The 27,140-nt window shown below is 44.7% G+C and overlaps 1 protein-coding gene and 1 long non-coding RNA gene across 7 annotated transcripts in view; one reads left to right on the forward strand and one right to left on the reverse strand.

Annotated features, from left to right (window-relative positions):
* COL15A1 (collagen type XV alpha 1 chain) overlaps window positions 1–8,303 on the forward strand; it is a 102,874-nt gene extending 94,571 nt beyond the window's left edge. For 5 of the 6 annotated variants that reach the window (XM_055578619.1, XM_055578621.1, XM_055578623.1 and 2 more), the window contains 6 exons: window positions 713–841; window positions 989–1,048; window positions 1,808–1,867; window positions 4,282–4,467; window positions 6,065–6,180; window positions 7,180–8,302. In XM_055578619.1, coding sequence (XP_055434594.1) covers window positions 713–841; window positions 989–1,048; window positions 1,808–1,867; window positions 4,282–4,467; window positions 6,065–6,180; window positions 7,180–7,393 — 765 coding nt within the window. In that variant the 3' untranslated portion in view covers window positions 7,394–8,302. Of the gene's footprint in view, window positions 1–712; window positions 842–988; window positions 1,049–1,807; window positions 1,868–4,281; window positions 4,468–6,064; window positions 6,181–7,179 lie in introns of all 6 variants that reach the window. The other variant, XM_055578624.1, reaches the window with a different exon arrangement.
* Window positions 8,304–13,580: 5,277 nt separating this feature from the next.
* Window positions 13,581–18,405, reverse strand: LOC129651619 (uncharacterized). Its single transcript, XR_008714246.1, has 4 exons — window positions 18,137–18,405; window positions 17,467–17,586; window positions 15,896–15,962; window positions 13,581–15,260 (listed from the first exon to the last, which is right to left on the reverse strand). It is a non-coding gene; the product is annotated as an uncharacterized LOC129651619 (long non-coding RNA).
* Between the last annotated feature and the right edge of the window lie 8,735 nt (window positions 18,406–27,140).

Genomic DNA, 27,140 nt, shown 5'->3' on the forward strand with positions numbered 1-27,140 from the left:
ATTAAAAGCTAGGCAAAAATTACAGTTGAAGAGAAAAATAAGAGTTTCCTTTTCTGATATTTCTCTGAGACTTGATACTTCTTGATAGAGTTTTCCTGCTTTTATGTCTGTGCCTAGAGAGGCCAACATGATTTTCTAACCTTTGGCAATTGTCTAGACAGAGAAATTATAGACCCCTATTTTCTTGTATGTATTTATTATTGGAACTACTCAGCCAGGCAAAAAAAAGGTTCAGGACCTAGGTAGAGTCACTCTCTTGTTTATATTTCTGAATCCAAATGAAAACACTTTTGAAACCCTGTAAGGAGCAGCATGAGCTAACGTAACATATGTAACAATGCCTGTGCCATGGTGCAACTCACGCGAATGGAAGCGGCAAAACCCACCCATGATTTTCCCAGTACCAATGCCCAGCAGAGCCAAGTCTATTGACAGTTTTTAAATGTCTTCAAACTCACAGGATATTATCTTCTTTGTTTAATTTTTTTATTGTAAATGAGATTTCTATTTCAAGGTAATGAATGTTTTTATTTGATCAAAAGGAAAGTCCTTTGGTTATTGATGAAGTTATATATCTCTCTGTGGCACAATAACCTTTTCATTGCCTGTGAGGGAATGGCTCATATTTGACTTTACAAAGAGTCTGGGCTTTCAAATCGCACCATCACTCTAATGGTAACTGTGGCGTTTGGTATTTAAAATTACCTAACAGGTTACAACGTTTAGCAACATGGATGACATGTTACAGAAAGCACATTTGGTCATAGAAGGGACATTCATCTACTTGAAGGACAGCACCGAGTTTTTCATTCGGGTCAGAGATGGTTGGAAAAAATTACAGGTAATTCTTAAACTCCTTTTAACAGACTGCCTCCAAGTACCCTCTAAAAATCACAGTCTGCTCCTATAAATGCCATTTTTCTGATTTGAAAATGCACAAACAGTTTCCAGTTGATGTTTCATTTTCAACATCCTCTTTTCCTTAAAGCTGGGAGAACTGATTCCCATTCCGGATGACAGCCCTCCTCCCCCTGCACTTTCCAGCAATGTGAGTCCTCTCCCCGCCTTACTTCTAGCTCCTTCATTCATTAGCACTGACTGAATCCCCTTGGCATCCAGTATCAAGCTCTCTGACTCCGGACAGCCAGCCCTGCAGGGTTCACTATCTGGCAGAAGCCCAGAAATTACCAAGTGCCAAAAGAAGGTTCTCACACTGGACGGCAGGGCAGGCGGGCGGGTCGGGGAGGGGGGTGGAGCTGGACCCAGAGGCTGGAGACCTGCCATTCCCATGTCACAGCTGAGTCCTCTTGGGCAAGGGACTCCCCTTCTCTTGGCATCAGTTTATTGATCTGTGAAAACATGGTTGGCATAAGCAATCTAGAAGAACCCTTTAATATTTGATGCTGAGACTTCCTTACCTGATTAGAACATTAACAACTTGCATTGTCCACTGTTTCAACCTTACAGCTACCCTTTCAGGTAGGTACTATCATTCCCACTTTGCACGTGAGGAAACTGAGGCTCTGAAGGGGTGCCTTGCTCTATAAAGTGAATGAGTTGTTTGTAAAACATGGGAATTCTGCTTTTTGGTTCAGTGCTCTTTCTAAAAGTCTTGAGAATATTGCTCCCTTTCTGAGGATCATTTTTCGTTCATGCATGAAATTTCTTCAGTTAAGTGTGGTCCAAAGACCATGACAAACTGTTTAAGACAGCTTTTTAAGAAACAGTGCACTTGTACCTTAATGTATGGTAAAGAGCAGAGTGAATGTATGTTCAGGACTGTTTGTTTTCTTTTTTTACCGAACAGCCTCATCAGCCTCAACTTTCACTGACGTCTATTTCAAATGTCAATTACGGCAGACCCGCAGTAAGTACCATTCATGCGTTTACTCTACAAATGCCGAAAGTGTGTCTACCATGTGCCAGGCCCCATGCTTGACATGCAGTTTGTTTAGATAATTGCCAGAACCTCAACTGCAGGAAATACAAGGCCTGTGGACTCTTGTCCCTGTTGAGTCTGCTCCACCATCTCTACAGACCAGCCTCTGCAAAGGTCTTTCCTCCTGCCTCCTCTCTACCCTACCCCAGGACACAGACATAGATTACATCTGCAAAACTTGCACACAGCTTAGGGTTGCCATGGCACTGATCCTGGCCCCAGCGCTATGTGATCTTACAGCTGCAGAGCCCATACCCCCTGGCTCAATTCAGAGTCTTGGGAGAAGCCAGTCCACATGGCTCAGACTCCCCTCCAGCCAAATCGAGAGCAGCCAAGAGAATGAAATTGAATGGCCTAAGGCGACTCTTTAGCAAGTATTGTGGGGACACTCTTCAGAGCACAAGGCATGAACTTGGTGGGCACTGGGAACACGTTTCCTGTAGTGCTGCCCTCTGCCCAGCAGGAGATCCTGTGGGGCATGGTGAGTCTGCAGTACCTGTAGGATACCTGAGTGGAGACCCCCAGAAGGAAGCAGCATCGGAAAGTCTGCAACCCTGCAGTGGGTCTAGTCTGGAAATGCAGACTTGGGAGTCTTCAGTAAAGCCATGGCCGTTGTGTTGGGGATGGAAGGATTCCTAAAAGAGAATCTATATGGTGAGGAGAGACTGGATTGTGAGGAGCAAAAATAAAATGCACTGACTGGAGAAAGATGAGAAGGAAACCGAGAAGCTATTGCCAGAGAGGAAGGAATGCCAAGCAAGGTAGAAGCCAACAGTGTCAAATGCTGCCAGGAGGCCCATGCAAAGAGCTAAAAGGTGTTGTTCAAATTGAGAAACTAGGGAAAAGCATTTCCGTAGCATGGAGGGACGCCAACAAGATTCTAGGTGGTGGCAGAGTAGGTGGGGGGTGAGGGAACAGAAGCAAGTATAGGTAAACCTTCAAAAAGCTTAGCTATGCAGGGAGGCATAAGGGCAGTAGCTACAAAAAGGTTTTAAATAGTGTATTATAAATTCTGAAGTAATACATATCCATTTTAGAAAGTCTAGACAATGAATAAAAAGAATGGAGAAGAAACTAATCACTTATAATTTTACAAAACTATAACTATCCACAAAATAACTATTTTAGCATTTGATTATTGAAATGTCATTGTCTTCACAAAAATGATAGCTATTCATTATAGAAATGTTCCAGCAGTTAAAGATACAGAAACATGAGAACATAAAAGCCCCCAATCCCACCATTCAGAAGCAGCCATGGTTCCGGGCCTTTTTCTGCATCTCCTTAGAGAGGAAGAAGTGGTAGTGATGGGGTCAGGGGTGTGGCAGGGAAGCCCCCCTCTCACCACTGCTCCTTTCCTGGGTGTCCCCCAGGAAAGCTCGTTCTATTGAGGCCTCTTGTGACTGCTCTTGGGTGTAGTCCCCAGAGGCACAGTGGCTGGAGGGTGATGAGACCATAGGGCCTCTTCCCTCACATGCCACGGTGTTCAGACATATAAGAAGAGGAAGATGGGCTTAAGATATTTTTCTTTCCTGGAGACTTGGGCCCAGGTCCTGCATCAGCTCTGTGCTTCCCCAGCTCTATACTAATGAGATAAAAGTTACTTCTGACATGCGGTTGAGGAGGGGGATGACTGCTCCTTGATTATGAAATGTAATTCAGAGGCTACAGCAGAAAGGACTGGGAAAGAAGGCTGGGTTTGGGGAGAGAAAGTGTGGAGGAAGAAGATTATGGAATGGCTTTTATTTGGGCTACTGACCAAGGTGTCAGGAATGTGAGGCTAGAATTATTGTATGATGCCTGGTTTCTAAGAGTCTATCTGAACAGTCTTCATAATAAATATCACGACCTTCTCCTTCCAAGGCCTTTTTCCTCTGGTCCCCCAGGATCAGCCCCAGACCTACTCAGGAGGTGGAAGAAAGGGCAGGAGGCAGATAGTTTGATGCACCTCTGAGATCTAGAACCAAAGCCAGTTTAAAAACCTCCTAGAAGCTCAATGAAGGGCAGACCCAGAAGTCTCCAATAGATGGCCTGCCTGCAGGCTGAATTCAGATCTCTGAAGTGCTTTAGTTTGTTTTTCTCGTACATTTCATAAGAAATGTCTACTAGTTAGAGCGGTTCAGACTGCTGAGCCAGACTGCTTTGGGAGACCTGGGCTCTCCTTCACTGGAGATGGTCACACCTGGGCTGGGAATCCAGTGTCAGGTAGAGGTGGAATAAGGTGACCTCAGCGTGCCTTCCAGTGCAGCAAGTCAGGGATCTTATTAGGAACGTGTGATTATGGGAGTTGGAGTTTGCTATCAATTCTCCAACTGCACTGTCTTTTCTCTCACTTTTTACAGCTACACTTGGTTGCTCTGAACACGCCGTTTTCTGGGGACATTCGAGCTGATTTCCAGTGCTTCCAGCAGGCCAGGGCTGCAGGACTGTTGTCCACCTACCGAGCATTCTTATCCTCCCATTTGCAAGATCTCTCCACAGTTGTAAGGAAAGCAGAGAGATATAGCCTTCCAATAGTGAACCTCAAGGTAAAACTAAATATGGTTCCCGTTGCCTCCTGGATGTACTGTTCTCCACAGGGACTTAGGGCAGTTGCCACTCCTCACACCTTCAGGAGTGTGCTATTTCGAGGCCCTGATTAGTTGTGTGACTTTGGGTGGTTACCTTCCCTCTCTGGGCCTCAGTTCCCTTATATTTGCAATAGCCCTTCCTGCTTAGATGGTTTGTGATCCTTGGAGCAAACAGGAGGGATAGTAATGACCTCTTTCATTCATACAGCTTTTCAGTTTATAAAGCACTTCATATCTGTTCTAATAGATACTTCCAATAAAAATGGGAGTTATTCTTTTCTCAGTTTGTTAGGAAACCGAGGCTTACAGGGAGAAACAGTTCACTCAGAGTAACTATAAACTGGAATTGGTTTCCTTGATCCCCATGTCCAGGGCTCTTGTTTCCACCCAAGGGTGCCTTTTGTAGAGAACTGCCTGAGTGGCACCAGAACCACTCTGTCCTGCACCCTGGTTTGCTACCCTCAGGTATTTCTGTGCCCTTGTTCACTGGCAAGGCAGGGCCTCACTGCATCCTTCAGTTACACAATGGAAATAGCCTACTCCTTTAAGGCTACAGAAGAGCAGCTCATTGCTGCTCACACATATCCTGGGTCTTGATTCCTAACCAGATCTTAAAGGTTCTTTGAGACCCTTTGGTCCCTGTGATCCCAGTATTCCAACCTGGAAGCTTGAGCCTGGCAAGTTCGTCCTGACCCCACACACAGCACTTCCTATCCTCTCTTCCAAGGGTCTGTTCTACCATTTCACCCACTCACATTGTTTGTATTCTTAGAATATAAATAACTGAAGGAAAAGGAGTAAAAGATTCATCTCCACATCACCCACTTGTGCTGTGCTTAGTCACTTAGTCATGTCCAACTCTTTGTGACCCCATGAACTGTAGCCTATCAGGCTCCTCTGTCCATGGGGATTCTGCAGACAAGAATACTGGAATGGGTTGCCATACCCAACCCAGAGACTGAACCCAGGTCTCCCACATTGCAGGCAGATTCTTTACCATCTAAGACACCAAGGAAGACTCACCCATTTGTATATTAGCACAAATTTGAAGCTCAGTATATAATTATAAAGGCTTCCTTGGTAGTTCAGATGGTAAAGTATCTGCCTGCAGAGCAGGAGACCTAGGTTTCATCCCCTAGTCAGGAAGATCCCTGGAGAAGGGAATGGCAATCCGCTTCAGTATTCTTGCCTGGAGAATTCCATGAACTGACTGTGGGGTCGCAAAGAGTCGGACACGACTGAGCGACTAACAGTTTCATTTTCATATAATTATACAATGTTTAAAATAGCAATAATAAAATAAAGACCTAAAACACACTTTTGATGGGGAAGAGACATTATGCACATATAGTAAAAGAAATTACCTCAAGAAATAAGATCATAAAGCTGAAAGGGTTCCAAGGATAGATTATAAAATCAAACCAAAGTATTTCCCAAGTTCTCACTCTGTCCAGGATATAGGATTAGAGTTGGGGGCTTCCGAGCTTTGAAGAATGGATAAATATTTGCAAGCTGTTTGTATAATGATTCTAATGTAGCATTTTTGTCTCCACAGGGCCAAGTACTTTTTAATAACTGGGACTCAATTTTTTCTGGCCACGGAGGTCAGTTCAATACACACGTTCCAATATATTCCTTTGATGGCCGAGATGTAATGACAGATCCTTCCTGGTAAGTAGAGGTTGAAGCCTTTGAAGTATATCATATGATAGACAGCTTTAGGAAACAGTCTAACAATGGGATGCCCTTATCAGCTACTCCTCTAAGATGCTGCCAGGATAAAACCCCAGTGAGGCAGCCAGAGGCCTTGGAGAGAGCCTGGCCTTGAAGTTAGGAGACCTGGGTCCAATAACTATATGGGACCTTGGGTAAGGCACTTCCACTATTTGAGCTTCAGTTGCCTCGCTTGTCAAGTGGGCAGAATAATCATATCCATACCATAATAATGCTGTGAGAATAAAAAGGTAAGTGTGAGAATATCTAGGATACAGTAGGCACTTAATTAGTGGTAAGTAATGCTGTTGTTGGTGATTCTTTAACTCTCTCCTGTGAGTTGTGTTCTAATTCTTTGAAAATTATGTATGCTTTTAAGAATACAACAACTCAGTAAATCTTTCCTCATTGTCTACTGTATGCCAGGCCTGATGTCAGGCCTGGAAGGCGCAGTAATAAACCTACACAGCTCCTCCCTTTTCAAAGCTTATAGTCTGTGGGAAGACAGACACAGACTAGCTACCATTCTAGACATGATATTGTCATTGGAAAATGAAGAAACAGATAAGATGGTAGGAGCACAGAGGAAATAGTCAACATTCCTTAGCAGTGAGAAGAAGGAAAGCTTCCTGTAAGTCCATTTAATGGACTTTGAAAGATGACAAGGAATCGCTGAAAATGAAAGTGAGGCCATTCCAGCCTAAGGGGACTCATCAAAGTTTCCAATTCACAAAAGTAGAGAGTATAATTTCGGAGCATGTAGAAACTGGATATGGTCAGAATGTAGTGTGTTCAGAAAGTTGGAAACAGTGATAAAGACAGAGAAGTAATGTGCGGTCAGACCCTGGAGAGTTCAGGAGTTTGACTTAACTCACTAGACTTAGGCTGATTTCCTCACCAAGATATGCCACAAAGAAGGGTCATTTTAAAAAGTAACACAACAAACTTCCTTTGTAGGCCCCAGAAGGTCGTTTGGCATGGCTCCAGCACCCACGGAGTCCGTCTTGTGGATCAGTACTGTGAAGCGTGGAGAACCGCCGACATGGCAGTCATGGGCTTGGCCTCCCCGCTGAACACGGGGAAGATTCTGGACCAGAAAGCATACAGCTGTGCTAACAGGCTAATTGTGCTGTGTATCGAAAACAGTTTCATGACAGATGCGAGGAAGTAACAACCTTCCCATGCTTCTTAAGAGTTTATCAATTTTTTTATGTGAAGAGTTGACACTGAAATCTAAAATGTTTAAGCGTTGTAAATATTAGTTTTTTATTACACATTCGTCACAACAGCAACCAAAGAAAACATACCTCAATATACTCAAAACTGAAGACATAAAGGACTCAGATCAAAGACAAAATCTGATTCATCTATTGGTGCTAGATTCTGCGGGAAACCCCATGCAGTGTAAACACATCCCAAGACGGTTAAGAGCAAGTTAAAAAAGGAGCAGGTTAAAAACAAAGGCCTTGGCATTCTGCCCACTGCATCCTTCAGAAAGTGATTTCCTCCTTTTAACCATTGTTGAGTATAAGATGTCCTTCATGTTTTCTTACAAAGTCAGTGTTTAGAAATGTTACCCCTTTCTAAGTTATGTGCAGACCAAACACTTTGTTCTTTAATATACATCCATTGTTTGCAACTGCTGTTTATATAGACAGAACTGCTCCAAATGATCCTATTTGTATTTTCTGATATTACCAGACTTTAATGTTTTCTTCCTAAAATATTATTGCCATCATACTTTAGGAGTTTTACATTTTTACACAATCATATTTCAGTATGACATCTGTTTATGTGAATGACTTGCTGGAAAAGTTTAAGTTCCCAATGATCTGAAACTAGAGAAGAAATACCACATAATTACTTCCTTTCCCTTGGGGGCCCTTTTCCCCACCCCTACCCTGATTTTATGACTTCCATTTGGCAATTCTTGAATTATAACTCCATTTGAACAAACAGGTTCATGAGGATAAATTTTCTGAGACACATATATCTTCATGCTGTATACTTTTGTTCTTTTTTTCCCATGTGATAAGTGAACATAAAAACATCTTTTCCAGGCGCTTTCTTCTGTTTGGCTTTTTCCCCTCGGTTCCTTTATTCCTCATCACTGATGTGGAAGCGGCCCCAGGCAGGATTGCTAACCCTGCGAGGAAGTGATGTGACGCACAAGTCACTGCCACTTGTCTGTCCCCTCAGGAGATGATCGGAAAACAGGAAGATCTTCCCATCATCCTCTTCTTCTCCTGTGTGTTGTCTTCCACGCAGCGAGGGCAGCGTGGGGCATGCAGAAGAGTCCCAGTGTGACAAATAGGATCAACTGTATCTCAACACATGATTTGGGCAGATCTGCCTTTTTCTCTCAAGGAAGTTGAGATCAAATAAGTAATATCAGCTCTCAGTTCCTAAATATCAAACTTACATAAGTCTCATTTGTCTTTCCCAATAACTTGCAAGGTAAGTATTTATATCTCTGCTTTACAAATGAAAACAAAGTTAAAAAGTTGAGGCTCAGGAAGTCACTTGTTCCAGGTCACAAGGCTGCTGAGTGGTAGGGCTGGTTTCACACCCAGGGTCCATCTCACTCCAGTGCCCAGGATTGTTTCAAGGAGCAACTGCACAAGGCTGCCTTTTTGCTCCCTCTCAGCTCCTAGGCTGTGACTCTGGCTCTTGGCTTGATGCTGCAGGAGAAACAGAATCACCAGGCAAGTAGCATGCCAGGATATTTCCTCCCATTCAGCCAGGCTGGTCCAGAAACTCAGCAAAGTGAATCCACCCTAATGGTCCTTGAGGTAGGAAGGAAGTGGAGGACCAAAAAAAAAGCAGACAGCCCAGGACCTCCACTTTGGGGCTTCCTACATGGAAGAGTGGTGGGAATCTGAGTCATGGGCTGAAGACACATATAGGTTGGAAAGACCCAGAGGTGGACTGTTGAGGACAGTGACTGGGGCGGGTGATGGGGTGCCTGGCGTGCACAGGAACTGAGGGAGGAGGGGAGTGGGAGGGGCTGAGGTCATGAAGTGAAGGTGCTATCCCATCCATTTTAGCCAGAGCCCGCCGAGGCCCTGGGCCACAGAAGGGACAGGGTGGGCTCGGGGTGTGCTGACCCCAAGAAGGAGGTTGACATTCATGCCTTGGCTCCTCAGTCCTCTTTGTGTACTGAAGGAGGGTATGACCAACTGTCCTCCCAGCAGAGGCCTTGAATGAACCCCAGCCCTGGCTAGGCTCAGAATGACAGTCAAAAGCCTGGGTCTAGCATTCAAGGCCCTTCACTGAACATCAGGTCTCCTGTCACTTGCCAAAGGCCACCAGCCTGAGGCCCTCATGATTACTTATGTGAGCATACAGACCCCTGTGTGGGGCTGCTGTCCATGCCCTGCCTCATCTTGGGAAAGCCTTAGCTGCTCTCGGTCTAACCTGGCCCTCTAGCCAACAACCAGTGCAGATTCTCTTCCTCTGTGACATCCCCTGCTCCTCTGAACCTGCCAACCTTTTATCATGCTTCCGCCTCTGAACACCTGGCGTTTTTAACACCTGGATCTTGTCACACAAATAAAGACTGAAAAGTCTCCAGCCTTCACTTTACCCCTGAGTGTCCTTCAAGTCTGGGGAGCAGGCTAGCATTCTCTGGCATAATACAGCATGGAAGATACTCCTCAGTTGTTGGATTTTACAGTGTGAGAGGTCTTGGGGTACTTGCTCTGAGCCCATATTGTGGGCTCTCAAGGTCCGAAGCTGACAGCATCCACAGTCCCCTGTTCAGAAGCAGAAGGACAGAAACAGCTGTCCCATATCCACCCACACCAGGTCCCATGGGGAGGCAGACTCTGGAAGGCACATAGCAGCCAAGAGACTGGCAAGGAATGGGAGGCATGGGAGACAGAGTGCGGAGGGGGACATGCAGGGTGAGCTCTTGGCCGACCTGAATGTGGCCACACGGCGGTGCCTGCAGAAGAACCGAGAGAATGAGGAGAACGGATCACAAGAGTCATTCAGATTTCCTGCACCCTTGAACTTAGATGGCTCAGACTGTGTTGCTTGAACCTGTAGGAAGGGCAAGTAGGAGATGGCATGGACCCCAGGGAGTGTCAGCAGTCCAGTATGGGTGAATATTGATCAGTGAAGGAAATGCATAAGCCAAAAAATGAACAACCAACAAAAAGGAGTGTATTGGCTTGTGAAACCAGGAAGGACAGGGAATCCAAGAGACTCAAGCAACGTAGTCACTTCGTCTATTTTTTCTTCTGTGTGAATATGTCTGTCTGTTGTGCTTTTGCTTTTCTCTGTATGTGGCTTCCTTCTTATGGTGAGAACAAGATTCCTTCATGTGGCAGGGATTGCTCCCAGCTCAAGGCTTACATTATCCCAGCACCCCAGGGAGTGGCCTCAGAGGAAAGAGAAGACTCTCTCCTGTCTGAAATTATATTAGTTCCCAGAAAGAATTCTGTTTAGTCCCGCTCATGTTGTGTGCCTATGATTGCAATTGGCAGCTCCACCCAAGATGAGTTGTGCAGAAAAAACTATTGCTCCACCCAAAATGTGAAGGGGGGTTGCATTGACCAGAAGACAGGGCTCAGGAGGTTAAGAAGACCAAAGAGGGAGAGAGACAGATCCCAACACCCAACAACAGGGAAGGGCTGAGGGTGGGGGATGTGGTGGTAAATGGCACACTGGCCTTGAATTCTAGGGTGCGGTGTGTGGACTTCATCCTGCTACTGATAGAGCACCTTTGGAAGACAAGAAGCTGAGATTTGGGATCAGTTTTATGTTTGAGAAAGATCAAACAGGACTTTGGTTTGTTCATTTATCCATCCAGAGATATTTTTAAGTAATGCTTTTTTACCCAGAACCATGTTTAAATTTGGAGATGCTGACATAAATTTGGCTTCCCCAGTAGTTCAAACAGTAACGAATCTGGTTGCAATGTGGGAGACCTGGATTCGATCCCTGGGTCAGGAAGATCCCTTGGAAAAGGGCATGGCAACCCACTCCAGTATTCTTCCCTGGAGAGTCCCATGGACAGAGGAGCCTGGTGGGCTACAGTCCATGGGGTTGCAGATAGTCAGACATGACTGAGCCACTGACAAGATAAATGGTGCCCCCACTTTTCACATCCACCAAGCCCATTTTGCCACAGATTGTTTCAAATCCCATGTGTATCTTCTCTTCCTCCAAATCCTCAAAGACCTTGCCAAGTGTATGTGTGCAATTCTTGCCTAACCTATCGATGGAGGAGTACCTCTCTGGTTATTCCTTGAGCTTCTGAGTCACCAAGACACCACTGAACCTCCTCAGAGCTCTTTGATCTCCACTGGCTGATTTCCCCCTTTACCTTCCATCCGTACTCTAACTTACAGGGCAGTTGAATGTAGACAGGTCTTTGTCTGGGTTTGAATTTGGGCTCTGCCACCTACCAGTCATGTAATCATAGGCATGTTACTGAAAATCCTACCCTACACTCAACACTTCCCTGCAGCTCAGTTTCTTCATCTGTAACAGAGATAGTAAATGAAACAACTCTCCACTGAGTTAAGTTGTTGGAAGCTCTAGGAATGGGGTTGTGACCGTGAGTAAGAATCCAGTAAGTGCTGACTGTCCTTATGACCTGCCCCAGGTGTCTCTCAAAATGAGCTGGGGGCCCTTTCTCTAGACTTGCAGGGTGGCATCTTCCAATCTGGCTTTCTGCCTTCAAGCCCAGGGCTCTGACTCAACCCGTATACACTAGTGCAGCTGTTACCTGTTGATGAATATCCACTGTCCCCAGCCCCTGGGGGTCCTGGCTCTCCTGCCTCTCTGCTCATTCTCCCCCTAATTCTACAACTAAAATGTTATCATCTGTCCCAGTAGGAGCTCCACGGTTCCGATCTGGCACTGGGGCTGGATTCCTTCAGATTGACAGGAGCATGTGCCATAATGACTGTGAGATAATCTGATTATTCCCCTGCCTAAGCCTGCCCAGCACCCTTAGTTCCAAGCAGGACCCAGAGTGCCCTGTTACCTGATATGTTCATAGAGGAGATGCCCCACCCCTTCCTCCAGACTTGCTCCTTCTCCTCTGGTCCTTCTCTCAGGGAATGGTGCCACCAGCCAACCAGTAGCCTAAGAGTCATTTGCTTATCCACTAATCAGGATATTTTCTGAGTGCTTTCTTAGTAATAACAGAAACAATAATATTACAATGTAAAGTAGGTGCAAGGAAGTTCAGCAAAGTATGGCTTGTTCCATGATGGCTACTTCTTCTAAATGTCAAAGTGTTTTTAAAAAGATATCTCTGGTGAGTCTTGCTTTGCTGCGCATGTTGGTCCTCCTTTGAGATAAAGAGCTTGCTTTTACTTCTGTAGGACTGCATCTCCCATCATGCTGATCTCCTGGCCCACAGCTTCTCCCTTCCAGCTCATTCTCTACACCAGGAGAGACATCTTTCTCAAAAACCTGCCACACTGTCAGTGTTTGGAATTGGCATCCTTCTTAGATGAGGATTCATTTGCCAGTAGTTTATGTGGGAGGTGATCCCAGGACACCGGATAGGGGAATGTGGGTGTGAGACAGGGAAAGGAAGGCAGGCTTTGAAGGGGGGCATCTAGTCTCTGCTGGGAGTGACCAGATAATCCTCTCCTTTTAGGAACTCTAGGATTCAGTGTAGGACAGGCACCGCAGAGTTTCCCACCTAAGGGACAAGGAGCTATGGTATTTATACACCAACCCACAGCAGTCACTGAAAGGCGGAGTGCGTCACCTGGTACATCTGGCCTGCTGAGCTCAGTCATGGCGGGCTCTGACTGCCGGAGAAAGCGCTCAGGCAAAGACACAAATGCTGGCAATCAGCGGTCTGAGGGCCAGCACCACAGAGCCCATTTCATCAGGCTCATTTAACGGGAAGCCATGCAGCTTCTATTTCACGATAATAATTTGAGCTTACAATAACTTTCCCAAATCTCATTGAAGTGATAAAAATAATAAAAATAAGAGGAGGTAGAAAGTTCTGAAATACTATTGTTGCAAAGGAAGAACAAAATCAACCAGGCAGAAGCCTCGAGAACTTCCTGGAAGAAGTGAACCTTGTGTGATTGGATATCTTACAGCCACAGCAAAGGCAAGGCCTGCCTGTGAGTCTGTCCTGGGATGCTGGTTTGCACAGAACTGTGCCAGCCGGGGCTGGAGGCAAAGATACTCTGGGACCTGTGAAAGGAAGTTCATGGTGACCTGGGAGGTTGCTGCCAACACTGAGAAGAGCTATCCATCCTTTTCAATACAGGCTTTCATACTTTTAAATAGCAACATATATTTGATTTGACAAGTCTCCAGTCATCTGAGAAGATTAAGCAGTCTCGAATAAGGGAACCAGGAGATCATTCAGAGCCAGTGGCTTTTATTAAAAAGAATTATTACAGAAAACTGGAGCAAATGTTTGAAAAATTCAAATTTGCTTTTTGAAATGTCAGAGGATAAAAGAAGCATAAGATAGGATACTAGAAGAACAAGAAACAGTCCTTGAAAATAAAGTACATGATTGTATGAGCCCAAAATAAGACAGGACTGCAATATATATACCATTGAAAACTGATTTAGTGAATTATCAGTAAGCTTGTAAGAATTAATACAGTCCTCTCAGAACACAGACAAGAAGATAAATTCATGAGATAAAAATAGAGTGATAGATATAATGTCCCAATGTTAATATAGCAGGAGTCATAGAATAAGAGAAAAGAATGGATAGAAGTGAAATATTAGTTAACAAAATAATGAAAGGAGATTTCCTGAGCTGAAAGAGTTTTAGTTATGGATTGAAGAGATTCACTAGTCCTGGGCAAAATTGTTGCAAAAAATTCACCCAAGGGCATATCTGGTAAAATTTCAGAATTCCAAGGTTAGTATAAAAATCCTATAAACTTTGATCCAGGAAGAGATTCAGACTGGCACTGGAGTGCTCGTTTGTCATATTACTGGTGGCTCAGACAGAAAACAATGGAACAATGGATAAATAATCCTGTTGATTAAGAATTATAGCATTAAAATTTTGCAGCCAAACTGAGAACAAAAGAGAGATACTTCCAGAAATGTCAAGACTTGAAAATATAACCCCCAGGTAATGTCCTGAGAAACAAACTTAGTAGAACAATTATAACCCCATAAAAATGAACAGAGAATTAAGATCTCACCAAGTAGAGGGCACTGTAATACACTAGAAAGCTAAAGAGAAACAAAGTAATTTTCAGCTTTATCTAATCAGTGTTTCCCAAGTTGTAATATGTATACCACACCTAGATTGATTTTTCCTTTAATAGTTATATACTTATTTTCACATGTGATTGAAATATACGGGGAGCACCAAATCAAAATTTTCACATTTATTTTTAATTTAATATGAAGTGTTTAGTGGGTAGTTAAATTTTTAAAAGTTTGTTGAAAAAAAAATAAAAAACAAAAGTTTGTTGATTTAGGACTTTCCTGGTGGTCCAGTGGTTGAGACTTCTTGTTTCCAATGCAGGGGGTGCAGGTATGATCCCCCGTTAGGATCATATAGGATCACTAGGATCCTGTATGCCATGAAGCACAGTCAAAAAAAATTTTAAAGTATGTTGGCTTAAAGAAAAATATTAAGTAATTAACAGTACAAATGGTATATTGTTAAGATAGTAGGAAAATGAGCAAGTTTGGAGAAAGTGGACTAAACAATTGTTGATATTGTGGTTATAAAACAAGTTCCAGACTTAGCAGTTTGTGATGACAGAATAGGTTCAAGTTTCTTTTAAAACTCAAATTACAAATCTGATGTCCTCGGTGGGAAAATAACACAAAGTCCAGTCCTTTTCTTCCCCAAATACCCGTGAATAACTCCACCTTCCAATAATCCACGCGTGCTTATATTTCCCCCTGCAGTCAGGTCTCCTCATTTTTGCCTGTGGGTCCCTGCCGGGAGAGAAGAACAGGGATGTCCCTGGCGCCAAACTCACTTGCCTGGTGTCAGTGCTCCATCCGCAGTGAGTGGGGACCTCATGGTGCTGAGAACTGTGCTGGTGTCTCTCGATGCAGGTGATCTCGGGGAGCAGAAGAGAGACAATGGGGAGAGTGAGACAGAGAAGGGGGAAAAGCCCATCTAAGGATGCGTATCATCACCCTCTCTACTGTCAGCAAAGGGAGTTCAGTTCCACCAGGACCTCTGAGAAGTGTACAGAGTAGTTCTTCAAATTATCCATCTGCTGGACAAGAGGCTAGATGCTTTGTCCATTGGCTGCCATTCTGTATTGGTCAAGCGTTGCCCATAGGGTAGTAACTGCTTTTCGCTTCTAAGCTGCGCTTATAAGCCAGCCCAGAAAGTTCCCTGGCATTGAGAGAAGGCCCTGGCACAGTATGGAGCAGACAAGTGACGTGAGTCTAAAGGCAGAACGCCAGCAGCAGAAGGTGAATGGGAACTACCCACTACAGCTAAGCCTGGATGGACTGCTAAAGGTGCAAATGCAGAGGTGTCTACTACAATCCCTTCAGCAGGTCAGCTCCCCTTCTCCTTAGAGTAAGTTTCAAATCAGGGCCCCAGTATCCACACTGTTCTATAAAATATAGATATAATCAATCATGTGATATGAAAACAATGATCAAAACTAATGCAAAAATACATAGAAAAGCTGAATATTCTAACCACAAATGAAATGTAAAACATTATAAAAAATCTCACCTCCCCATATCCTGCATTCTTAGTTTTATGGCCAGGATAGGAGTGATTCCTCAAAGAAAGGGGGATGCTACAGAAGAAAGGAAAAGTGAATTGGCAAATGAGAAAATAAAAGGTGCTTATTACATTTGGCCTCTTGGGTTTCTCTCTTTCTCCCATATCTACAATACAGTTAACTCATAAAAATGTACTCAGCTTCCCCCCTTAAGATTTGACAACCAAAGTGACATTCAGCTGTCACACCCAGCTGTTGCAAGTTGAGGGTCTCTGGATGATGTACAATCCATTCCACCAGGTCCTTATGCTAGTCACTCAATTACTAAGTATTTATTGAGCAAATTGGGATATTGTTGTTGCTGTTGTTTAGTTGTATCTGACTCTTTTGCAACCCCTGGCTGTAGCCTGCCAGGCTCCTCTATCCTTGGGATTTCCCAGGCAAGAATACTGGAGTGGGTTTCCATTTTCTTCTCCAGGGGATCTTCCCGACCCAGGGATTGAACCCATGTCTTCTGTACTGACAGGTGGCTTCTTTGCCACTGTGCCACCTGGAAAACCCAAACTGGGGGTATAGAGGAAGAGTAATTGCCCTCAAAGATCTTATATTTCAGTGTGAGGGGAAATAGATCATAAGCATGCAAACAAATAAACAGATAAGATGAAATCAGGTACTGATTATTGCTAAAAGTAGGCCAATTAATGAGGTATGATTGGAAGTGGGGAGGAGGCTGAGATACCCTTCCGAAGAGATGGCATTTAAGATGAGATGTTAGCAACTGGTGTATTGAGATATCTTGATTAAGATAAAAGCATGGAACTATTAGACTACAGACCCTCATGAACCTCTGGGGAAGTATATGAGGTAAGGTCCATCCAAAAGACCAAAAGCAGTCTTAATATTTGAAACAGAGGGAATCTGATGCAGACAATTAGTTACCCAAGTTCTGGGGAAGCTGAGAAACTGAACAGGACACAGTAAGACTATCCAGATATCACCAAAAGTGGGGCAAATGAAGGAGGATGTGTTACCAGAGCTTAGAGATGAATACCAAACAGCGAAAGCTGGACCGCATCGGGCCTGGAGTCGTAAAGGAAGAAGAGCCCACAGCCGGAAGCTGCAGTAGATGCAGATAAGGTATAAGAAAAATGCCTAGATTCGTTCCTTCCTCCTGCTTTCCAATCCCTCACCTATCAAAGGTAGTCATCTGAGCCAACAGCTTGGGCAGCATGGCCAGCCAGGATCAGGTCCCCACCCTCAAAACGGGGCAGAATTGGGAGAGAGAAATACACCTTGAGGGCAAACAAGCCCAGACAGACACAGGAAGAGTCCACAACTTCCTGGTTATTAAAAGTTTACTATTTCAGTTGCAAACTATTACAATCTCTTCTCCCTTTTCCCCTGCCCTCTCACGCTGAGCATTCTTGAGCTAAGTCCCTGCCTTCTAGGGATGAAGATGGGGAGGAATGTGATTAGGGTCTAAGGTATCTTCTTCTCTTCCTTCATCAAGGCTCAGCCCTTCAGGTGTATTTGCCATGGAAGGAAGGAGAGGAAATAGGACAAGAGTTTCTTTACTCACCTGACCAGGGCTATGGGTCCTTTCGAGGCTGGATGTTCCTACTTGCCTGGCTTACAGGGGGGCCACTGATACCCTCTGCGGCAGGCAGTCGGACGCTGGTGAATCCTCTGGAGGACCTTCCTATGGGAGATAGGACCAACTGCCTTCTGTGATGTCCGCTTAGCCCAACTGGGAATCTCACCAGGACAACAACAGAACATATGCGTAGTTCCACTTCTGCCCCAGTTCCCTCCTTGAAGCAAAATCAATCTTCTTCCACCCTGACTCAGCTAAGCCCAAGGGCAAATTAGAAAATGATAACCAACTTTGGAGCAGCACATCAATTTCCCCTCCTCTTGGGGGCACCACCTCCCATGGCTGAATCTTTGAAGCCGCTCCAATCTTTGGCTTGGGGGAGAATTACCTCTCACTACCAACACTGCATTCCCCACAAGGCGGAGGGTGCTGACTCTAACTCCCCTCCTTCTCTCCTTCCCTGTCATCTCAGCGAAGATTAGGAAGGAGGGATGGTGGGGAGGGACTGTTGGACACCTTCCTGGGTGTCCCAGGAAAGGAACTTAGTGTCATGGTGGGCTGCTGTCTCAAGATAGAGCCATGCTCTGGTCCTCATCTCTGGGCTTTGGCTGGAATTACTGGACGACGGGTAAAGTTCCAGTGAGTATCCTGTTACCTTTGAACGATGGAAGGGAGGCAAGCTTGCAGAGACCTAAGGGTAGAGTGTCTCAGGAACGAACAGCAAATTTCGTAAAGGTCTTGAGATGCAAGCTCACTTAGTGTGTCTAAGGGACAGGAAGAAGCTGGAAGGCGCTGGAGGGGCAGTAAACGGGAGAGAAGACACGGCAAGCCAAGGAGGCCAGGGGAGGCAGCTGCAGGTCACCTTGCTGTTGTAGATGAAGGCATACGGTATGGATTTTACGTCTGGTTGCTCTGAGAAGCTCCTGGAGGCCTTCAAGAGAGAGAGGGACATGAACCGGTTTTTACTTTTATTTTTTGAGGCAGTAATATCATCAAGGCATTTTTTATGGTTAGAAAATACAAAACCGGCATTGACTCTTTAAATACATAAGCAGAGTCCTCACAAACACATACCTCCTACAGCTAGTGCTCATTTTATTGTGGAGAAAGATACAACTATCTAGATTTTTGCTGTGAACAAATCTGTTAGGTTTAAAAGTATATGAACTGATTTTTTTTTGGAAAGACCACTGTGACTTATGTATGCTGAATGGACTCTGGAAGCAAATGGACCAGTTAATGAGCTGTTGCCATAATTTAGCTGATTGGTAATGATGTCCTGGGTTAGGGCTGAAGCACTGGAGAGGGTGAGAAGTGGGCAGATTTGGGATGGATTTAGGTGGAGCTTTGCTGAAAGGTCTCAGTTATGAGAGAATGATTCCTGGGATTTGAGCCTGGCTGGGTACCTGGCTGGTGGTACTATTCCTGGTCTGGGAAGGAAGATACGGGCATGCAATTTGGTTTTGGTTGTTTGTTTTCTTCATTATAATATCCTCAGGGTCTAGAAGAATATCCGTCACTGGTAAGTGCTCAGTCAATATGTGTTGAATAATTGAAAAAGCAATAGTTTGATCAGGTTCTAGATGGGACGCCAAATGGCTACACTCATGCTCTTGCCACCTGTAATTAAATGGTAGAGTGAACCACTCCATATATTTTGCAAATTTCTATTCAAAACAGGGAAGGGGGAACAATTCCAATTAGTTGTCATTTGCCAAGGGACAGCAGAAACTCATTTCCCTGGCAGGGGAACAGATTCCTCTGTCCTCCCATAGGTCCTTCTTCTTGGGGGACTTGGGAGCATTTCACTGAGCAATGGCAACCTGGACCCCAGAGTGGAATCGCCTTTGCTATTCACCACAGGCCTAGAAGAGGGTCCACTTTCTGGGGACTTGGCCCCTTGGCCTGAGCTTCCTTGGAGCTCCAAGTGATGACAAAGGTCCCCACAGGCCCTGGGCTCTGTTCTAGTCCATGTGGGTTTGGGATGAGATTCTCCCTCTTCCCCCAGCTCCCCCAGGGTATCCCTCTTCAAGGCCACAGATTCCTGCTGTTGAAATACTTTAAGGAGAAAGATCATCAAACTCTCTGCACCCTGAGAATCTCGCTGCAAGGAGAAGGGCCTCTCTTTTATCTGCCTGCTGCTCCCTTCTGTTTTCAAACAGCCCAGCTTCGACAGAAGCATACTTTTGGGTAGCACATAGCCAACCCCCTTTGACATCCAAACATGCTAACATCTTTGGACCTCGACCTCTCATTAAAAAAAGGTACTTGTTTTGATGTACATATACATAGTAAAATGATTACCCCTCTGTGGCCAGGGGTCAAGAATCAGTGACTGGCAGCCTCACTAAATCTACCACCTGGCTGTAGCAGGGGAGGAACAGATCTGTAAAGGAAGAAGGTGAGTGTGCTGTCCCTTAAAAAAGGAGTTGGTAGATGGGGAAAAACAACAAATCCCTTTTACGGGAAGTCACGTTTAATGCCAGGAACCAAAGAAAGAGTACACATTCAGACGCTGGTTTTGTTTTCTAAGTGAGACCAGAGAAATGAACTTTGTGGGCAGGAATTGTAATGAGGAAGTGAGTGCAGGGGTCTTACTCCGTGAAGAAAGATTCTGAAGGGGAAGTTGAGAGGAGGCCTGCCCTGCAGCCCGGCCCGCAGGAGGCTCTAGGAGGTGGCCGCCATTGCAGGTGATGACTCAGTGCGGTGTAGCACGTCGTCCTCAGTTCTGCTTGGTCCAGTTCTCCAAAGCCAAATAAATAGGAAGTGTGGTAGACTGGGTTCTTTTTAGCTGCAGTACACTTGGGTTTGCTTTCTTGGGCATGAATCCAGTGGAAAGCAAGTATTCTCTCTTGCCTCTTTGCTACATCAGAGAAATGGAGGAATTGCTGCATCAGAGGAATGGAGCAATTTTAAAGACATTTCAAAGAAACAATTTTGTAACTTACAAAATGGAATCACAGTAACCACAAAGTTGGCTGTGCTGATTGTCCCATGACTGGTTCTCCTTTTCATATACATTAAAAAAAATCATTAAAATTCTATGTATTTAAAATGTACACGTTTTGGGAGTTCCCTGGTGGTCCACTGGTGAAGACCAGTGCTTTCACTGCCGAGGCCCAGATTCAGCCCCTTATTTGGGAACTATTAAGATCCTACATGCCACATGGTATAGCCTAACAGGAAAAAAAAAAGTACTTGTTTTGATGTATACCTAGTAAAATGTTTGATGTATAATGTTTTGATGTATACCTAGTAAAATGATTACTGGTCGAGCTAATTAACGTATACATCTCTCCACATGGTTACCATTTGTGTGTGTGTGTGTGGTGTGAGTACCTGAGATCTATTCTCTTAGTAAGTTTCCAGTATACAAAACAATATCATAAACTGTAGTCATCCTGAGGTACATTAGATTTCTAGAATGCATTCATTCTATTAATTGTAACTTTGTACCCCTTGACCAACATTCTCTCACCTTCCTACCCCTGGTAACCACATTCTACTTTCTGCTTCTATGAATTCGACATTTTTAGATTCCACATATGAATGAGATCATACTGCATTTGTCTTGCTGTCTCTGGCTTTTTTCACCTAGCATCATGTCAGCTAAGTCCATCTATGTTGTACATGGCAGATCCCCTACTTTTTAAAGACTGGATTATATATATAATTTCTTTATCCATTCATTCGTTGAAAGACACACACAGGTTGTTTCCATATCTTGGCTATTGTGAATAATGCTGCAATGAACACAGAAATGTAGACATTTCTTCAAGGTACTGATTTCATTTCCTTTGGATATATACCCATAAGAGAGACTGCTAAATCATATGGTAATTCTATTTTAAATTTTTTGAGGAATCTCCATACCATTTTCCATAAAGACCAATTTACCTTCCCACCAATGGCATACAAAAGTTCCGTTTTCTTTACATCCTCTCCAATACTAATTATCTCTTGTCTTTCTGATGACAGCCATTCTAACAGGTGTGAGGTCTTACTGTGGTTTTGATTTGCATTTCTCTGATGATTAGTGATGTTGAGCATCTTTTCATGTACCTGTTGGCTGTTTGTATATCTTCTTTGGAAAATTTCTATTAAAATTCTTTGCCCATCAGACTGTTTTTGTTTTGCTTTGAGTTGTGTGAGTTCCTTATACTGTGAGTATTCACCCCTTACCAGATATATAGTTTACAAATATTTTCTCCTATCGCATAGGTTACTTTTACATTTTGTTGACTGTTTCCTCTGCTGTGCATAAGCTGTTTAGTTTGATGTTGTCCCGCTTGTTTATTTTTGTTCTTGTTGCCTCAGCTTTTGGTTTCCTATCCCCCAAAAAAATTACTGCCAAGACCAGTGTGTCAAAACTTGTTCTGATCATATAGTTTCTATGAAAATCTTAGCATGCCAAAATCAGAAGGGATCTTAGAAATCATAGCCAACCCTCTCACATTCTAGAGAAGTAACTGAGGCCCAGAGAGGGGAAGAGGGGGATTTAAAGGACCCAGTGTGTTAGAGACAGAGTGAAACCTAACCCTGAGGTCTTCTGAATCGTTGCACAAAGATCTTTCCATTATGTCACTCAAAGATGCTTATAAGGGAGTGTCTGCTACAAATTTGCTTCTAAATGTCCTTGAAAGCAGTTGACAGGAAATTTCAGCCTGCCGCGTCAAGTGAAATTGCTAAATGAATTTGATTCTTGCATGCCAAAAATATCTCTGCAAAGATGTGACTTCGTCATGGTTTAATCACAGGACACTTGAATTCAGCCATCAAGGATGTGCCCTCACTTCCCAATGGCCTTTCTGTCTCTGAGTTCCTGTGGTCTGAAGGTAGTCTTTCTGAATCACCTCCTTGATTGTGCTTTTGTCCTCTGGTACCCTCTGGGTTCCCCCACCATGACTGTTGGGCCCTGTTGCTCAAGACTGGCCCCCATTGAGCTGCCTCCCAGTTTCACAATGAGGCTGTGTGAGCCAGTTATTCCATCAGAACCACCTGGCTCTGTGCCCTGCAAGCTGGTCCACGGGAACACAGCAGTAGGTTTCTCTTGCCCCGTGGTGCCCAGTTAGGTTTGGCCAAGTGGTGATGGGAGGAAGGGAGGAGAGTGAGCTCAGGGTACTTATTTGCCAGTTTCCATGTCTGTGGTTTCTCCAGGTCTGGCTGCCTCCCTCTGTTGAAAAGCTCAGTTCCTGTCAAGCAGCTCCCTGCACATGACTCTCTCTCTAGGCACCAACCAACAGCTCTGCTCCCCTCCCCTATTCAGCCTGGACTGGTGACAGCACCTTCTGTTACCAGTGCCTCCATGAGCCCCTGGGGTTCTGTATTCTCCCTTGTGGTTTCTCCATACCCTGCCATGCCTTTGAAAAATAACCCTTTTTTAAACTCCCGTCAAATGACCCCATTGAATGTGCCACCTGTCCAGCTGGGACTTGGGCTGATAAACGACCTGATTCTAACCTGGGGTCTCAATCTTCCCCAAGCTCTGAGATATATTCTATCCCAAGAGAGAGAACCTTCAGAGCCTCATTTCAGGTATCAGTTTGTCTGTGGGGTCCTTGAACCTGAACTCCTATGCTTTAATAACAAATTCTAACCTTATTCTAGAGAGCAGGCCTCTGGGACCTTAAGGTGGAAAGGAGATGGCAAGGAGCCAGAAGTCAGGACCTGGAGTAGGAGCCTGCAGAGCTGGGCTGGCCATTTGTCTGGTGTTAGGTGTGACATGTGAAAGAGGACCAGCACTCCTGAAAGAGAGCCTACTCTGGCAGTATCGGAAGCCAGTGTCCCTGAGGCCCAGGAGAGTTGGGGGAGGGATTTATGTCCACGTTCAGGCCAGAGGCCTGGGGAGAAGCAGCACCTGTCGGGGCCTTGCGGTCATGGTGGCGGGAATCTGCCAGCTGGACTGAAAGAGCCCCCAGGGAAGGTGAAGTGCAGCACTCTCCTCTCAGCTCTGCCCCCTGCCCCCTAAACGCCCGATAATCCCTGGCCTCCATGAAGCTCTTAAACTCCAAGTCCTTGTTCCGATAATTGCAAGCTATTCAGTGGTAGCCAATGTCATCTTTATTTGCTTCTTCATTGTGCTAGACACAAAATATGTTAGATTGAGAATAATTTACAGTTGCTTACAACCTGCTTCCTTCAGACTACCACTTGGGTACAAAACTGTGGGGTAGCGCCTTCACAGAAGGAGAAATAGACAGTTGCAAATATGCCCAAAGTGAAAATATTATCTCACATTTTTTACAGTTTCACAGTTTGTCAGAGATTTTTTTCATGCATCACATATCAATTGACTCTCACAATAAACCTAATATATATGTGTGTGTATGTATGTGTATATATATATATATATATATATATCTGTCATTTGTCTTGTTATCTGTGTATCTATCTGGTAGCAATTTGTCTATCTGTAAAATGTATCTGAAAAGCCTGAAGCTTCAATAAATAAAGTAACTTACCCAAGTTCATATATTTAGCCAAAATGGATTGCCTCTTTATATTTCTTATGATTTCATTGTGATATATATTCATTGTGATTATGGCTGTCTTCCACTCAAATCTGTGAAGTCATTAAGTAGAGTTCATGGCTTACTATATGTTTTTGTCATGCATACCAATAGGGGTGTGTATGTGTATACAGACATTGTGTCCACATTGCATCATTAATGTTTAATAAATATTAATGACAAAACAACCAGCCACAAATCCACCACTTAGATTAGGAAATAAAATATTGCTGTAACTGTAGAAAGACCGTCTCTGTCTCTCCCCTGGAGCTTTCTCTCTCCGTCTCAGCTGCTATTCCAAATGTTGTCTTTATCACTATTTACTTGCGTATGTCATTTCACTTTGTATACATGCACACATGGCCTGTTTGTTCTCATTCCTCCCGCACATCCTCTACATACACAGACACTGCCCGGCACACAGTAGGTGCTCAGACTAGCCTGGCCCTCGCATAACCAAAAAGCATCTGTGTGCTCCCTGTGCTCTCCAAAGGATTGAAGAAGTCTAGTCTAGTTGGAGTGGGTTCTGGGTAAGAAAAATCACAGAACAAAACATCTCAGGGCACCCAGCTGTGTGGCATGAGCATATTGGCACTCCAGATGAGTCCCTTGTAGCCCAAGTCCAACCTAATCAGGGGAATAGTCCTGGTGGACTGTCTCACTCCTTGAAGCTGGAGTCCCACCTTAAAGCTCAAAAGTGTCTTCTCCCAAGGCCTTTTCACAAGTGGCAAGTACCACCTGTATCCACTTAATGACCTTGTACACTCTATTAACCCAACTTCCACTTCCCTACACATTTCCCCCTTAAATTCCTGGAGAATTTATGACACGTTTAACAGCTATTTAAACAATGCCAGCAGTTTGTGCAGGCCTGAAGAGTGCCATTTTTCAAACTGTGGCCCACGAACCATTAGTGAGTAGTGAAGTCAATCTACTGGCTCAGACCGGGATTTTTAAAAATTGAAACAGAACTGAACATTACCTGGTCAAGAAGCTAGAATTACAAAATATGAGTGTGTGTTCCCAGGAGCAAGTGGTAAATACTATCTTGTGAAAGTCCACAGTGGGATTACCTTGTGGTTTGGATGGGCTCTAGGCATTTGAGTGTCCATGACTGACCTTAACAATTACCGTAATCCCAGGCACTTGCCACTATGATTGGGTCAGGGATGAGCAGTAATCCTAGGCCTTGACCAATTAGAACGTACCACTCCTTGGCCACAGGGTGGGGGGACACATGTCCAAGTTAATCCAAGGTTCTGTCCCTTAGGGAATCCAACCAAACCCTTTGATGGGCCTGGAAATTTTAAAAATAAATACTTTGGAGATGCCCAATCTGGTCTGAAACACAAAGGGGCTATTCACTGTCCACCCCACCCCCATCCCAGGCCAAAATTTGCTGGGTAGAGAGGAGAGACCATGACCAAACAAATAAGACACAGGGTAATTTCCAAGTTACATCATCAATAACCTACTTATAAAAGTCATGGTTTTGCTGCCCTAAAGAGAGCTTTGTTGGCAACCACAGGTCCATCTCAAGCTCTAGGCTACCCTAAGGAGTAGTTAACATACTAGAAGAACCTGGGCACATAGGGGGCTGATTTCCTGGGGAAACAGGGTTTTGGGAGTCAGCTGCACATCCATGCCAGGGGTGGGTGGCAGGCAGGAGAGCATTTGAGGTTATCCAGGAAGAGCTGTAAATTGAGTCGAAGTGAAAAGATGTGGCATAGACCCCGGCAGGGGGTGGGGTAGGGGGAGGGGAGCAGTAATGCTTGGGGATGGACAGAGAGGGCAGTGGTAAGATTCCTCTTACACTTACAGACAAGTGCCCACCACCACACTTGTACTGTAGCATCGTGGTGACACAAAAGGAGCAGACTCTCCCTCCTGCAACCTCTCCAGCCTGCCAAGACCTGGTCCACATTCGCCTGCCAGATTCGCAAGGCTTTTGGGATAGAGATCTGGGTAAGCAGGAGACATGGAAGGAGACTAACTGGACATAGGTTAGAATGGATAGAGGACCTCTCAGAAGGAAGGTGGCATATGTACAGATTTCACTATAATCTTTCTGGCACCATTTAACATTTTTCAACAAAAACTGAAATGGTTTTTTTTGTGTTTGAGGGGAAATCAGACCATTGTTTCTTTTGATGAAACATCATGATGAGGGGACTAGGAGGTGGTCAGCTCTAGTGGAGTTATGACACTGTGATAGGTATTAACTGTGTATAATCCTCACTATACTATGGGCTCCCAGAAGGGAAAAAGAGCTCGACTCAGAGGAGGTGACCTGCCTGTGTTTGATAAAGGAAAGCAGAGTTGAGTGGAAAGATCTTATGCTGAAGTCTCACCCCTCCAGCGGCCACTGCCCTTCCTCCACTCAACCTGTCCCATGAGAACCACCCAGGAGACCTGACCCCACACTGGCTTTGGTTGGAAGGAAGAAATCCACCTCAGAAATACTATGGAGTCATGCATAAAAGGAACTCAAATAGAGTGTGGAGCAGAACCTTCCAGAAGCTGAGACACATAGATTTCTATAAGCCTGGCGGATATATGGCATTTTCTTCTTTCATTTCATTTAGCTTTACAGTTAAATTTCCTTGGAAAGTACCATACTGTCTCAACTATCTAACTGGAAATGAGGAAGAAGTTTGCGTTATATTCTGGAGTCTGAAGGAGGAGTCAAGAACTGTCCTCTAGGGTGGAGCCCCGGGGTAGGGGGAGGGAGAGCTAGCGATGCTGGCATGGTCTGCCCCGACCTGAGCAGTGTTCTCTGAAATCTCTCCTAAAAATGTGTCCTAGCCTTTGCTTTTGATTCATGTGAGATGCTTCCCAGAGTCTGGCTCCTGTAGCCACATCCCTCATCCCTCAGCCCAGCTGTGGAGCCATGAAGACACTGGGGCTCCTCCTTCCCTCTTTCTTAGAAGTCTGAAGGTGGCCAGGGCCCTGGGAACACCACATGACCTGGTTCTGATAGGCTCACCCAAGGGAAATGGCGCTTGCTCGGGTTCCGCTTCCACGGAACCTCCCTCCTGGCTTTCCCTCGGTCCAGCATGTTCGGTCCAGCTGACTGTTGGTGCTGACCGGGGACGTAAGGAGCCTTGACTTCTTGGGGCCAAACTCCAGGGCGCATATGGAGGAGTCAAA

This window comes from Bubalus kerabau, chromosome 4, assembly GCF_029407905.1.
Source record: "Bubalus kerabau isolate K-KA32 ecotype Philippines breed swamp buffalo chromosome 4, PCC_UOA_SB_1v2, whole genome shotgun sequence".
Taxonomy (NCBI): domain Eukaryota; kingdom Metazoa; phylum Chordata; class Mammalia; order Artiodactyla; family Bovidae; genus Bubalus; species Bubalus kerabau.